We start from the raw sequence: 16,692 nt of genomic DNA on the forward strand, positions 1-16,692 counted from the left end.
CAAAACAAAGTCCCTAGAAAGACATTGATTCAAAACAAACAGCAGTCATCTTCTCCCTACTTTCACTATGTCTTTTCATTTGATAAAGATAATTCCGTTATAAGCAGTAAATTCTAAGCACATATTTTAGATATGTCCAGAGATGCTTATACTTTGTCCTTGAAAATAGATGTTCAGAGGAAAGATGCAGTGATTGTCTCTGGAAAAAAAAGCAGTTAACGTCAGAGCTGAGAGACTCAAATTCATTTTCTGACTCCGACAAAATAAATAAAAAGCATGACAAAACCTGAAAGTGTCACACCCACTGCAGTTACTAGACTATATCCAAAGTAGATGCGTTCATCCCCTTGGCTCCCAACTGTACCTATCAAAACTAACCATGCCAAATCTTCAGAAAGATCAGGTGATTTTGTAGCATTTGCTTTCATTAAAGACTACAAAAGTACTGCTTGCTGCAAAACTATATCACTGTTTCACAGTTCTTGGGTACATACCACATCTCTGTCACTTCAGACTAAACAAGTCTGCTTTCTTGCACTGTCTAAAGACACTTTAATATTTCTTAGTTTAAATTACCCATGGACAAAATAAAAAAAAATCTCAGGCTAACTGACCCCGTCCCCTGCATTCAGCTACCTAAACTGTCCATCTGATTTTAATAATTTTCCTTCACATACCCTAGAACACTCTATCATCCTCCATTTTAGATTAGTACCTTCTGCAAGCTCTCCTCTTGAGAGGTGTTAATGTATGGAGCCATATCAAACTCAGATAAAAAACTAATGATAAAAACTATTTTTTCATAAGCTGGAAGTGAACTTGAGCAGTTACTCTGAAATTTCCCAAAGCGTTTAAACTTCTGTTACACCAGAACAGAAACAACAAGTACACTGATGCTGTGAGACATTTTGCAATTTAAATTACTATGACTATGTCTTCAGCATTTAGATTTATAAAAGGCTCTCACCATTTTTCACTGTATCTTGTTGAACACCCCCCAGTTAAACCTAACTTAAAATGGTAAAAAAAATTAGGAACTATATTTCATACCAATATGCTTTCTTGTAGAATTTTAAGTTATTTCAGTGACAGACATCCTGATGTATTTTGCACATGAGAATGCATTCAGACTTCATATTATAATTAGAGCTTTTCCCTTAATGACTTAATTTTGAAGAATACTGTATCACTAAAATATTGAAATCATCTTCCCTTTATTATCTTTATTCATATTATGAAAAATTTCATGAATAATTACAAGAAAGTTCTGCTTTAGCATACTGTACTGTTGTTTGCCATTATTCACCCATTTCCATAATATTCTGCTTAATCTCTCTACCCACTTTTGCTTTTGTAAATGATAAATATTTAGGATCTCTATTTTTTTCAACTCAATACATTACAGATTAGTATATGTTTGCTATTCACAGACACTGAGGTCTGAATGTTGTTGTTTCAGCAAAGACAACAGAGCTAAAACTAATATGTAAAGAAGAAGGAATGGTTAAGAAGCCATATAAACAGAAAAAGATCATGTGTTTAATAGTACTGAAGAATACACAGCTTGGAATCCTAAAAAGGAACAATACATCTCCCACTAAACACACCAGAAATAAGTGAAATCTTTCACTTAGGTGAAACTGAGTTCTGAGGAGCAACAGAGACAGAGTTCAGTTAGTTATTTTGTACCTGTACTCTGTGACAATCATTTATTTCGGTCAGTGGGATAACTCACAGGCAATCTTAGGGACTTCAGCGTTATTATTAGCTTTTCCTATTAGGCTGCAGTGATATGTCATTTATTAAAATATACTACAAGCTTAACAAGTAATTTATAAAAGAAAATAATAAAAAATATTCTTATCAGAATAAATAAAATTGTTTACACCAATCAAGAAATCAACAAGTGACATTACAAAGACGAGTACAAGTTTCTGGCAATAGAAAATTACTTAAACAGCTTTTTGTTGAATTCTCATGCCTTGTTTTCTAAATGCTCCATTTGAGCTCTACCTGCACCCTATGCAATTATAAAACATTTCTTGCTATTCTGATTTTAAAATTAGTAGGTAAAGAGAATGTTCTGTGTTATAACAGATTTAGCCTTTCCCAATTCTAGCTGTATGCAAGAAGTACAGCCAGACTTTACAGATGCCACACAACACCATAAAATGTTTTATTCCTCAGATTTTCAGGGGGGGGGGAAGGGGGGAAGGGAAGAAAACCCCCGAGATATACAACTGTTTTAAGCACTACTTCTCTACAACGACATTAGTATCTGATACAACCAACTGAACTCAAGGAATTAGCATAAGATAAACATATTACTCACATACTGTTGAAGAGCTCTCGGTATGTTTCGTCACCTTTACCTTCCGACATTAGGCTGTCCAGTTTGTCAATCAGTTTTGCTTCCACCTGCAACATATAAGTGTGGTGTAAACAGCTTCTTTTTCCTTTAATGAGATTAGAGAAAAATTGAGGGAAGATTTGTTTTATGTAAGGGACTTTGCTAAATGCACATCTTAGAATTATTGGTCAATCATGTAAATCTGATAAGTCACTTCATCTTTTTGAAGCTGTTTTCATTCCCAAGGTTTGTGGGGTTTTCTTTTTTTGGTGCTCTTTTTTTTTTTTTTTTTTTTTTTTTTTTTTTGAGGGAGGGAGCTAATTTAAATTGAGCAACGTGACTTTAAAACTACAGGCTGAGTAGCATTTGCTGCTGCTAAGGCAGCTATCTATTTATGGAGTCAGACAAAAAGCACACAGCCCAAATAAATTGCCTGAATTCTCACTGCAGGGCTGTAAGCACAAGCCATTTTCTTAGACTTCAGTAGAAACACAATCTTTTCTGACCTGCACCCCACTCATTTATAAATTAATTTTTATAAAAGTCTGTACTGTCTAGAACACCTGGGGGCTCAGACTTACTTTCCCAACCTTCCTTAACTGCCTGTGCATTTGGCTAAAAATCCAATTTGCTGGATTTATGTATTGGCTATCAAAGAAACTTACAGAACATATCTGGTGGCTAATGACTCCTCCAATGCCTATTTTAAAGTGTATTGATTATAAAAAAAACAGAGGTGAGGCTACACTGTGTGTTAATATTTCAAATCTCCTTTTCAGCAGTAATATATTAGCAACCACAAATCTAGGGGAGAAACCAAGCTGTCATCAAGGTATTTTATTAGAGAATAAATCTATTACAATTTACATTTAAACACAAGCTGAAAACACAGAGAAGCAGAACAAGTGGATTTTTTCCTTCTCACTCCTTGTTAACATCTCTATGGTGACTTTTAACAATAAGCTTATATATTGATAGCGAAAAGCTACCTACTTACATGACGTGCACTCCTCCGCTCTCAATAGCTTGGTTTGTGTTTCAGATACAACTCCCACCCTAAGCATTATGATTGCCTGGGAGTAATTCAAATACTTCTGCTTTCCTCCATTTGAAGCAGCATGAAGGAGGGAGGGCACTGAGAAATGGTTTGAGGCAGTCTGAAAGAACTGAGTGGGAGCTGCGGGAGCAGATGGCACGCTTGGTTGTTCCTTCCTAGCCCGTTAAGGTGTTTGAGCAGCAAGAATACGTGGATCCTTACAGAAGAACATTCCTCAGAAGGACCATCTGATCTTTCTTCATACTAACCAGAAGGGAAGCTAGTTGAATCCTATCTAACCAGTAGTCTGTACTGCTGTAAAGCAGAGATGAAAAACCACCACAGCAGATCAGCCTTGTTGAAGACAACTCAAGTTTTGTTCTTCACTTTGGTGGGCCATGAATTTTATCTCTCGTCTTACATGACTAACATGGTAGCATTAACTGGAGAATCTTACTACCCCTGCAGAAAGTAAAAAGGGAAAACCCTGGTAATCCCTCTCCAACAGGTATAGCGTTGTGGTTATCTTCTCCACCCTGAACCACCAATGGCTGGGACCAGCACTCTCTGAAATGCTTGAATTTTGGTCCTGTTCTATAAACAGCTTCGCACACAGTACCTGTTTAAAGTTGCCACTTCGCCTTTGCTCCCAGTCCATCATGTCATGGAAAATGGGAATCATTACATTCCTCAGGTCTGGCTGAGGGATCAAGGTCACTTCCAGGAAGGGGCCAATCAATGCTGGAATAAAATGAAGCTTGTGTTCCCCTAAAATGAAAATGAACATGAACTTGCATGTGAATTGGGTGTCCTGTGAGCTATTAAGCAATCCAAATACTATCTGCAGAATTAAAAAATGTCTATAGATTTTTTTCATCTCATGTCCATCACAGCATGGGCTATTTCTTAAGCCCCAAAAGTGAAAAGTTGCAGACAATGTAAGAATATAAGGCCAACATAATTTACCAGATTTTATTATGCAGTACTGAGTTCAGGGGGTTATCTGTATCCCAAGTTAGTCTTCCAGAAGGAGAACAAAGAACGGCAAAGCACTCTCTAGGTATTTCACTTATTTTTCACAAGAAAGTTTTGGTTTCTAAGCTCTACATTCCTGTATTTACAAAATTGTTAACTGTCTGATATTCTGTGCTCATCAAACAGAGGTAAGTACTTTGATTTTTACCTATCTTTACTTTTGCGAGTACAGAAACGGAAGTACATGTTTTGACTGCAAGAATGGGAAGATGTGACTCAGCTGTTCTCAAAACAACTCACTTTAAAATCAATGCTAAAATATCTTCCATTAACTCACCATATTCTACTTCACATAAAACTAAGTTCTTGTCAGGAAAGATAGAAATGGCATACAGTAAAGACTGACCATTCAGTTTCAGTTTTCCACAAGTAAGACTTCTGATATCTTCAGAAAGGGGGATTATGAATCATGATGCACTGACTTTCCAAGCTGAGAATTAATTTTTTTCCAGCCTACCTCTGGATACTCCAGTGGGCAGTCACCCCTGCTTGCTGCTCTGTGTTTATGCAAAGGAAAACCAGAATTTCCTTTGCTGGAAACATCCTGGGATGCATATCCATATGAAAGCAGATTACTGTACAAGGATCAAGGCTTATGATGACTCTCACTGCTAAAAGAACTGTAAAATGCTGACTACCATAACACCAATTATTTGAAATATCCTGATTACAGTATTTAATTGGACACATTACCAGATGAACTCCATATTGTCCCCCCCCAAAACTCAACCCTATTGAAAGGCATCATGATTCCCTCCTTGCCTACGTACTGGGTTTCCATTCAGCAGAAAACAACACGAGTGGGGAGATGATGTACACTAGGGTTTTTCCTAGCACATGGGAAGGAGATGGGACCCAGGAGTGGATCTTTGATATACCAGTTTCGAAATACCCATCATGTATCCAAATAATATAGAGGAATGCCTTAGAGTAAGCAATACTAAATACTGTAAATAAGTAAAATATGCTACACAACAAATGTTAACAAAATATTAATAAGAAAATATTTCTTATTTCGAACGTTTCTCTTTCTAGTACAGGCTGATCAGAAAGACCAGTTTTTTACAACTACGTATCTTGCTGTAGAAAAGATTTATAGAATTGAGATGACAGTATCTCAGTAACCACCGATGGTCTTCATATATTTAACGAGCCCTTTAATGAAGTGAACTATTGAATAATTTAAAGATGACAAACGTAGTGTCCAAGTCTTCTCTTCAGTTTTGATTTTCTTCCCAAACATTTAATTGCATTTCTCCGATGTTCATACTTTCAAACAGTTTGCACAGTTATTGCTTATAAATATAAAAATGTTCCTAAGTTTATATCCAAGCATATATTTTTCTTGTGTTGTCCAATGTGTCACTTATACGTCAGTCACTGATTTGTTTATGCCTTTATATTTTAGTGCAACTAGGACTTAGGGGAAGATTTGATGCAACTCCAGCATCTCAAGAGAGCTTCAGAATTAAGATATATGTCTGTCCCCTAAACTGTCTGGCAACAGAACTGAAATTGTGAACATAAGTATATTTCCAGGCATAATAATTCTGCCCAAAACGAGCAGTACTTTCTTTTCTACTTTTCTCTGATGGTATTCTTTCAGTTCTCTTTGAAGAAATAGGGATAGGTCAGATACAGTACCAAGGCTTAGAAAGCCGAGTTTAGCTATAAAGAAGGGAACTACAGATGACTAGGGTTGTCCTAAACTTGAATCAAGCCTTCATGTGAACTTAATTATCAACAACTCTATCACTGGCAAGTGTATTTAATAGGTGAAGAAATAATAATTGCTTTTCATCTTATGAGCTACTGATGATGTGTTTAATTACTTACCTAAATTTTGCCACATGCTGAAGATTTCACATCCCATTGTTACGCGCATGTCACCGTATCTGCAACATATTAAAAAATAAGGCAAAACAGTGAAAGATCATTTAAGAAAATCAAGTTCATATGCCATTCTGTGACATTGTTAAATGAAATGTCTCATTTGCAGTCCATTAAAAACTACTTTAAAAGTGATGATTTCTTCCAAGTTTTTGTTCTTTCCATTGTACCCAGCTAAAATGGGATTCCTAAAGCCAGGTTTATTTGCAATATTGTCAAAAGTATCAGTTCTTTCTAAATGCTATACATCACTAACACAGCTGTGAAGCAAAAGCTATTTTTTGCATTAATTTGCTGTAGTTTTCTGAGAACAAATAGTTTTGCTCTAGCTTAAAGAAATACAATTAATTCAGACAACAGTGCAGTGCCTAGCAGAAACACCTGAACCACTGGGAAGCAACTTATGCGTGAACTGGAAATTAGTGTTGGCACTGCTACAACATGGCTATTTTGTTCCCAATTTCTGAGCCAATTTGGGCACTTCTACGAAGGCTGCTATCAGCTCTGAAGACCTATACAAAGGGCCAGAACCACCTCTCATTCTAGTCAGTGGAAATGCTGTTACCGTTATCTTTTTGGTAGGCCTTTTTGCAACCTCCTATGTCTTGCATTTTGAGACGCATTTGATCTATTACAGTTTTCTAGAAGCTGACAGCAGTACTTACTTTTCTAAAACCTTTTTCTTCTTGGAAGGTGTGAACATCTCCAGTTGCAGACATAACTGGTTTATAAAAATGACAGCAAGAAAAAAGTAGGAATCCCATATCTACAATAAGCATATGGCATTTGGTTATTTCATTTTCTCAGTACCACCATTTTATGACCACTCAAGATGCAAATTTTCAAATCACATCACTTGTTTCAGTCTCAACTAATAAATTACTTGAACTGTTTTTTGACTAAATTTCTTTGCATCCAAATATACTTTTCACCAATCCCAAAATGTTCAACAGAAATAAATCTATTTTACATATTCTACATCTCTTAAATGTAAAGGTTTCAGAGTTGCAGATAATTTTTTTTCATCCCTCCAAATCAGAAAACCTTCACCTTCTAAATATAGAAACTTTTGGGGGGCTATATTTAAATAGAAGACTACAAAAAGTTATGCCTTTAAGTCCATAAACCAAAAAATTCTGACACCTCAAAAGCTATCACACAACAGAATTGTCATTCTGTGGCCTGTCCAACTTTATAATATTATTTGCAAGTCTCACTTGCTGCAGGCTTTACTGGACAAAAACGAAGTCAAGTTTTGTTAACATATTGCAAATATACAGGTGTTTCGTGCACATGCTTTTTGGATCAGGTGTTGAATCTTCTAGTTAGAAGATAAATTTAAAGATAAATTTAAAATACATTTAAATATTAATTATTAATCCAATTAGAGATGCTTATGGCAGGTGGAGGAACGAAGTGTAGGGGAGCCTTATTCCAGACACTGCAGTTCTGCAGGATAGTAATAACATTGCTAAGCAAGTTTAAGGAACATAAATGCCTTGTCTACAGGCAATTCTTTTATCAGTTTTAGCTTCTGAACTTGTGGAACTTCATAAAGGATAGGCTTCCTCATGTCCAGTTATGTCAAGTAGATCAATGTGCAACCCTGCCAACCTCTCCAACAGGAGTCTGCATTTTCAGAGAAGCATCCACAACTCTGCTGGAAGTCAACAGGAGCTTGCTGTCTTCCTTAGGAAGGAAATTCTGCACTTTTTATGCTGAAGCAATTGGACTAATGTCTCTTGGTTGGGCAGAATATTCATTCAGGTTTCCATGGGAATGGGTCTTTTCAGACACATTCCTAGGTCTTCTCATCTGAATCCTGAAAGCATCATTCTGTAATTCACAGTTTATCATAGGTGCCATATCTCAGTATATGAGGTACTTGCATCTTTAACTACATTCACCATGCAGTGTCATAATTTTCTAATTTTAATTATGCAGCATGTTAATTGGTCTTGAAAGAAATTACAGAAATGCAAATCCACTTTTGATAAGTTTGCATCAATTCAAAAATTGAGTAATTTTCCTTTCTGTGATAACTCCAAACTAGCAGACAAATAATAAAATTAGCATCTATAATAAAAAAAATTGCTATGCAAAAATCCTGAATGAGTAGTCTAACACAGAGGCTGAAATAACAAAATGAAAAATAAGAAGAAATTAAAAAACCACACAGCACTCCTGATTTTTAAGACAGTCCCATATTTAAGAAAGAACTTATCTCTAAGCACTTGAAATTGCTGATTTAATATATGTTCTAGCTGTTTAGATGCTGGAGCTAAGTTTAATAACAAACCACCAGGCCAAAGGATGATGTAGCAGCTATTGCATCTATCTTCGGCTAGACACGTTTACTCTACCTTGTAATCAAAGTTTTCATTTAAGAAGTTTTTACGAAGGGCATCCGAAAGATACAAGACTGTAGTAATGATCACACTGGGAAGAAAAAAAAATGAAAAAGACAGTAGTTTTCATTAAGTGGAAATTCATATTTAATACTCAGAGTCAGACAATTTTCCAAAGAAGAAATAAATGCAGCATCTATGGTGGCATTAAATACAACATTTTAAACATATACAAAGACCTGACTACTAACAGTACCTATTGACAGAAAACATGCACATTAAGAAAAAAAAATAATAAAAATAGGTGAAATATAAGAATGTGTGCTGAAAACAGATGTTCTGTATAGGAGAATATAATTGGTCAAAAAGACAAACCATAAATTTTGTTCTGCAAATAATGCTGATATCAGATTTAATACACACTTTGTTCTACTAGCACTAATATATACAGTTGGGTAATTTGCTCTCAGCCTTCTTGATACTGAAAACACGCGTGTATACGTTATAAATATAAAATATCTAGTAATTGCCAATGTACAATATTGACAGCTCTATGAACAAAGAGCCTTTTTAATGGCAACAGATAAAGGCAAAACTGCATGAGCTCTGTGAGAAAGACCTGCTTCTAAAGATCTCTATTCTGTACGTTGCAAATGGTCATACATTGACCTTCATTGACACCTGCCTGTATTCTATTAATCTATCTTAGATAAATATATATGACCAAAATCCTTTCACAGTGGTTGTCACCAGAGGTCAATGACAGCCTTGTTCACTGTAGCAACCAAGACTGGTAATCTACAGAAACAGAACATCCATAAAGATTATTTAAATATAATTCATTTCAAGATTCAATCCTTAAGCTAACCTCTGTAGCACTTGTGTCTATCAACATATTTAGTCAAACAAAAAAAATCCATATAAACCATTAAATTCTTTTTGGAAGTAGTCAGTAGTGGATGCTGATGGGGGAGGAAAAAAAGATAAACAAAGAATGATCTTTTCGCTGTTACATTCATGTATTTTACAACAATCAACCATTTAAAGACCTTCTGAGAAAAAGGTTATATCTATACATTTCATTTAATTACCATTTATATACTATTAATACATCTAGTACTTACATGAACATGGTTCTTGATCTGTATGCTGTTACAACGCTAAAATTTGTTTCCCTTTCCATACTTTGGACTTCATTTTTTTTTTTTTTAACTGTTTTTGCAATACATTCAAGAAAAAATATATTTTATTAAATATAACAGCAGATATATATATATATATATATATATAAAGGGTATAATATTTTTCATTTTCCCAACGCTGAAGAATTATACATTAACCAACCCACCTAGGAGATAAATTATATTTTTCTTCTAGCACATTTGACAGATTTCAAGTTTATAAATACAAAATGGCTATGTATCATTTAGCTTATTACTAGTTCAAATGTTTGGTTCCATTTCTCTACTTTTAAATTGACTGTCCCTGTCAAACTTTACCTTCTGGTTTGATGTGTCTGAACACCTGTAACAGCCAAATCTGAGCCTGTTTTTAGAACACCGCTTGAGTCTCAAGTTTCACTCGTCCCTAGTTCCATTGCTCAAATGTAATTTTCATACAGAGTATTTTCTCAATAATTATATTGTAGCTTTTCTACCCAAGTAGCATTCCATGTTTAGCACTCATCTGTATAGTTTACCCCATTTTTCCACCAACAGAGAGTTACAGTGTGTGTACAGCTCTCCCTGTTGCAGCATGGAAGACAAAGCGAAACATTAGAAAACTGCAATACAAGCGAAGCTAAGAATCAAGGCATGGATAAGAAAAGAGTCCTGTCATTCTTGTTCTAGTGCGTGATTTAATTTACAGCCCATATGTTTCACAAAACGGAAATAGTCTGCATATTTCAGGAAGATGTTCTGATAGAAAAGGTCAGTTCATCAGAACTATTGCTACGTAAAATTTCAACCGAAGTCCAAAGTAATAAATCCCTGAAAAATTGTATGCAAGAGAAAAATTCCCCAAGACCTCAGGAACTGCAACCATGTTGCCAAGTTTACATTACATACTTCTATTTATGTCTTAGACAATTCCTTTCTTGCCACATTTCCTTCCATGGCAGGTAAAACTGAAGACAAACATCTGCTTCAATTCTCATGAGAAGGTGATTAGAGTAGAAACCTTACAGGCAATTTTTAGAATATTTTTTCCAAAATTTTCCTGAGATAACAGAATAATTGCAATGCAGGTATTTCTTGCTATAGGCAACATAGCTTAGGTTTGATTTATTTGGTAAGCCAAAGATATGATATGGATTAGTTGATAAAATGTGGTCTGTAGAATGAAAGTGTATATATTGTAGACAAAAAAACCTCAAAACATCAGACTGAACATAGGAAGATTGAGCCATTGTTTTTGACCCACAAACTGTTATTCTGAATCTACAACAAACTAAAATCAGGTAGGACAGAAAACATGGCTAAGCTTGGGGGTTCTCTTTCTTCTTTTCCTACAAATCATGTAGGTTCTATAAAAAAATAATTTAAAAAATGCACGAAGCAGCTACAGCAGCCAGAAGACAGATGGACAGCTGCCTGATCCAGTACAATACTCATATCCCAAGTTGCTTCCCAGCCAACGATTTCAAAACAACAACATTTATTTGAAATCCGTTTAAGTATCAAACTAGAAAACACTGAGTTTGTGACAAGACTTGCTTTTCTTCCTCTTACCACCTGCCACAAATTTGTTCAAAACCACTGACTGTTTTACAGGAGAAAAATCTCTGCTTTTAGCTACCAAATTATTCTGGGCTCATACACAGCATGCTAACCCAAGGTCCGTCCGGTCAGGCCATTCTTGACGAAATGGCTTCTCCATCAAATTATCACAGCAACCTTTTCTGCAATAACCTGTCTGAAAAATCCAAAGCAGCAGAAGTTCAACAACTGGTTTGCTGCCTAGACTGCGCTCTGGCAACTTGGCTTTTGCCTGGGCAGCCAATGGTAGAAAATGAAAGCTTTCTTTTTCCATCCTGATATGGGACAAATATATAACATTAGCTTCTCATTTCATCCTCTATTTCAGAGTGAAATCTTCCCAAGCACAGAGATGTTTGAAGAGGTAAAAGAGTTTCTTTCATATTTCATAAATAAATGAAATAAACTTAAAGTCACATATATGTGTATGTATCTATTGTTATATGCATATAAACTTACTCATACATGCATACCTATGTATATATATGCTTTTTGTGACAGACTGAATGTCAGGTTCAGTTGTTAGTAACATTTTGTATTACATAAAAGCAAGAACGTTGTTAGCAACACTGTGTATTACATAAAAGCAAGAATTTTTGTTCATTGTAGGAGTCTCAGACTCCCACACCACGGGAGCTAACAGGAGTCTTCAAAGCAGCTATAATGATGAAACTAATGCTAATTCAATGTCTTCCTTTACTGTGTATTCCATTTGAGTTACTTTTTTTAAAAAAAAAATAATATACTTAATTAGATAACCAAAAGGATTCTCTGTTTTAAAGTCCCTATGCCCAACTGTCAGTAGATACATTTGGAACTTTAGTATAAGCAACACACTATAGTAAATCTTACTTTACAGATCAATTATTTTACTATAAATAATAATATTCATACATCCATTTTGTATACTTATAAAATTCAAATGAGAATTGGATTATCTATCATCTCTACCATTCACCAAAATGATGAAAGGATATATATAATCATACAGAGAACTTTAAAACTAAAGCTTCTTGCTTTAATTTCCGAGAACAGTGGAAATTAGTTCATTGTTCAATAATACATAGGCATAATATGTTATAAATATCAACCTTTTGCTCAGCAAGTAACAGAAACTCACTTTGCTCCCCAACAGCCTCCTCAATTCGTAAAGAGACATGACATACCTGGAGTTCAGCTGAGTCTGTTAAATGCTCTCAAAAGATGCCAGTCAATTAAAGCATTAGGTAAGTGATTCTTTTCCTAACCTTAGGGTACCTTAAGCAAGTAGCCATTACACAGTGATTTCCAGTTGAAAGAGACATTATGAAGATGTTATCCAAAAGCTTCAATTTTAGTTTGGCATATTTTATTATAGAATTTTGGATTCCTCTCTGGCGCTAGGCAACTGATTCAGACACCTTCCTATATGACATGGTGTTCATTTGTGGGTACAAATGGAAGCTTCGCTTAGAGGGCCAAGAAGGTAGCTTACTACCTAGTTGATGTAGAAAGTAAGTCTATCCCTATAATGAAAGAAATCAGGATTATATTTTCCATACTATATATAAAAACATATTTTGTCACTCAGTGCTAACATCCATGTTAGAAATATTTGATAACCATAAGTAATTATTTTGCTTTGCTGAATGTATGCTGATTAGCTCACTACAGATAGTACATGGTTATGCAGTTTTAAACAGACTTAATTTCTGTCTCATTGCTCGACTGCTAGAAGCTAATAAACATTAAGGATTTTTTTGCACAACTCAAAAAAGATCTATTTCTCTGCTCTAGGGCTAAGTCTGCCTTTTTAAATGTTACTTTATTTCTCAAATTTTGGAAGTCACTTGGTAGTTTTATAATGCTAGCCATAAATATTTTTTCATGTTGGGCATCCGGATATTCAGAACTACAGATTGTGCATGCATCATCGTGAAGTATCTTAGTTTCTGGATAGTTACAGATTTGTCTTCTTGAGCTCACAGTATCTTCTGGTTTGTTTGTTTGGGGTTTTTGTTTGTTTGTTTGTTTTTTGTTGGGTTTTTTTTGTTTGTTTTTTTTTAAGCCCAGACACATCCAAGTATCAGATGCTACATCACTACTGAAAACACTGCAACAAGAAAGAAAAAAATATCTGGAAGCCAGAGGGCAGCAATATTTTTATATATAAATATTATGTATTGAAAGAATTATGTCATTTTAAGATTTAAAAAATCTTTCGGGTAATTGAAGTCCTGAATATATAAATAAGAGAAAAAAAAGAATTTTTTTTTCCCTTTAGGAAAAGCTTATTACCTGATTATATCTTTGCCAGGACTCATTTCTTTCCTAGGCTCAGACAGGCTAAATCTCTCCTCCTGTAAATACCAGACAGTTTGAATTTTTATATCACTCCAGGGACAGGGGGGAGAAAAGACAGTGCTGCTGGTGATGTGACTGCAGTGATGGGTGAAGGTCCCAAGATACACCCTGCCTTCAGATTAGCTACCGTTTCTCGGGCTGAAGCTCAGACAGCCAAGGCAGCAGCCATCTGACACGGGAATAATGACAGTCATTTCATTCCCGGGAAGCAGGAGTTAGAGAAGATCCATGCTGTTAATGGATTACTTGATTATGCTCTTAAAAAGATGGGCTAGACCTTCTAGTTTTTCCTTTTAGACATGAATGGAGCAAGGAGTTCAAGAGGTTTTGCCTTCAATCCTGAAGAGTCTCAGACCACTGGAAGTGCTCTGGCTCGTCAAGCGAAGCTCAGGAAAAACGGCTCACAGCCACTTCCATCTGTGGGGCAGGCAGTGCCCCGACTTCTCATCCTGCTTCTAGGCTCTTCCCTTTGCGCTCAGAAGGTTTTGGGTTGGGACAATTCTAGCAAAGCTACTGCTCTGTGGCTCTGTGCTTTTGAACACTCGAGGAAGCTGAGAGGCGGCAGTCACTGCAGTGGCAGCGGGGGGTTAAAGGGAAGGAGCTCCCGTTCCGAAACAGCTCCAGAAAAACTAGCGCTCTACAGCTGAGGAGAGAACAGAAGTGGATTTTCCTTTCTGCTGCCTCAAAAAGGAACAGAAGCTAAGCCACAGATATCTAACACAGGAACGATGAGTCCTCAGTTCACACCACACTTTTAAGTACACCTGGCCAACCCCGCTTCACAGCAAACCAGCGTTGCTTCCACAAAGGAATGAACGCCTAGCAAAGCAATTATTGAATGCTGAATTGGTAAAGATGTGTTTACATCCCATTTGCTGGCAGTAAAGCTTATGCAATTGTGCGCTATTGGGTTCAGTTAGCCCATCTGATTAGCTTCTCATGGCCAATTCCTAGCAGCACCTACTGTCAACTTCTGCCCAACTTCTTTGCCTGACAGAACTGGACATAAAGTCACCTCCTAGATGCTCAAAACCAACATGGATTAATAAAAGGAGATGTGTGATGATAACTAAAATACTGGTGCAAGTAAATATTCCTTTTGCAGAACTTAGTATCATCATCTTTAGCATATCTGAACACCACCAGCCTGAGAAACATGTGCCAAGGTCGTTCCTAAATCTTAGTTTTGTACATGTCAGCTGTTGCAAAGCCATCTGCCAAGCCAGCTGTTCTGGAATATATAACAATTTCTTAGATTATATATTTAGTCTAAAAGTTCCTATGTTTTTCCCCCGTTTTGCTGTGTTTCTCAATTTATTTCTTAAGCGTGATTACCAGATGCAGGCTGGTATCAGCCATATCTTCTTTAATATCATACACAGAAAAAAAATGATCATATCCACTCTTTTGATGATTAACAATCTTTTTTTTGCCGGAATTCAAAGTTGGCAAGATTAGTAACACTAAATGAGGTAATAAAAATGAGCAAAAAATGTTATTTTGTTCAAGTCATGACAAAGTTTGAACAAATGCTATAATGCTTGCATACACACATGCACAACAAATATATATCATGAACACAAGTTTTGCCAAATTTAATTGTAGCAACAATATTGTTACTAGTATTCTGTACAGCACCATGAATTTAAACTCTCCTTGGAGCTGACAGGCACAAAGGAGACTAAAACCCAATTTCCATCAGGCATTGCAATACATACCATGAAAGTTTAAGTCAATCCTAAATTCTGGATTCTTAGGTCTGCCCAGCACAACCCCCCTCCTCTGCTGACATTGGTGTTTGTATAATTGTGTTGACTGTGCAGCTGGCTTATCTGACCAAAGCTAAGCCTACAAAAAAGGATAGCTGGTGACATGGGTGAAATAAAATTCAATAGTTTTAGACCTGTCATAATGACTTCTCAGTAATGCTGGGAACCTGGTTCTATAAAAATAAGGCCTGAGCAGAGAAAGAATAGCTGAAAGACAGGTTACATCTCAAAAGTATCACTAGGCAATACTTAGAGCCCTACGTTACTGTTGCCTGTGCTGTACCTCATTTCCTGATCTGTGATTTCTAATTTGTGATTTTTCTGACAAGCACTAAATTAACAAACATGCAAAAACATCGTTAAAGATATTACAGCAGATAATTTTTTCTTGAGAGCAAACAGATCTTTACCAACTCAGCATTTCAACAAACAGATCTGAAATGAAGTTCTGTTGAGACTTGTCATTTACTAGTTGGAAAACAAAGCTGTTGATGCTTAGCATCTTCATTCTGTAAAAGTATTTCTGAGTTTCCAGTTATATGTGCTTACTGTAATTCAGAAGAGAAAGATGTACAGATTATATTATGAATTTGTTGTATAAAATTAAGTCCAGAGATTTTAAATCTTCAATTAAAAAGTGAAACAGTGCAGCCAGCATTATAACAGATATTTTGCTTTTTTATTACATCCATCATATAACTTTATTTATTTATACCATGATCTTTGCATACTACCCATATTTTTTATTAACATCAAAAATTGCCTTACTTGTTTGCAACCAAACGCATCACTGTCCAGTCTTTCGGAAACATTTCTGGTCGTATTAGTATTCGAAATACAGTGAAAATCTGCAGCAGGAAATCCTTTGGAAGGAAAAGAAGTGGTCATATGTCTTTGCTGCTTTAAAAAGAGCGGTGAGCTTTAAAAATATTTTAATCAGAGACACAGAAATAGCAGAATTGCATTTATTTTCAACGTAGATACACCTCTTTTTCATTTTTTGATTCCCCAAGAAAGCTTCAATTAGTGATTTAATTAATTTTTCTTAAAAGAAAGAAAATAATGTAATGTGCCATTTGATTGACAGCAATGTATAAGAGAAATGTCAAAGATGCATTTGGTTTCCACCCATACACTTCCCCAAATGCGATCCTGAGAACAA

The 16,692-nt window shown here is 35.7% G+C and overlaps 1 protein-coding gene across 2 annotated transcripts in view; it reads right to left on the bottom strand.

Annotated features, from left to right (window-relative positions):
• Positions 1 to 16,692, bottom strand: part of DOCK4 (dedicator of cytokinesis 4) — a 253,773-nt gene that overhangs the window by 43,375 nt on the left and 193,706 nt on the right. For both annotated transcript variants that reach the window (XM_075059189.1, XM_075059188.1), the window contains exons 27-32: positions 16,299 to 16,393; positions 8,675 to 8,750; positions 6,977 to 7,077; positions 6,258 to 6,316; positions 4,006 to 4,154; positions 2,333 to 2,418 (exon numbers count right to left, since the gene is read on the bottom strand). In XM_075059189.1, coding sequence (XP_074915290.1) covers positions 2,333 to 2,418; positions 4,006 to 4,154; positions 6,258 to 6,316; positions 6,977 to 7,077; positions 8,675 to 8,750; positions 16,299 to 16,393 — 566 coding nt within the window. The remainder of the gene's footprint in view (positions 1 to 2,332; positions 2,419 to 4,005; positions 4,155 to 6,257; positions 6,317 to 6,976; positions 7,078 to 8,674; positions 8,751 to 16,298; positions 16,394 to 16,692) is intronic.

The sequence above is a fragment of the Buteo buteo genome, chromosome 28, assembly GCF_964188355.1.
Source record: "Buteo buteo chromosome 28, bButBut1.hap1.1, whole genome shotgun sequence".
NCBI classification, from domain to species: domain Eukaryota; kingdom Metazoa; phylum Chordata; class Aves; order Accipitriformes; family Accipitridae; genus Buteo; species Buteo buteo.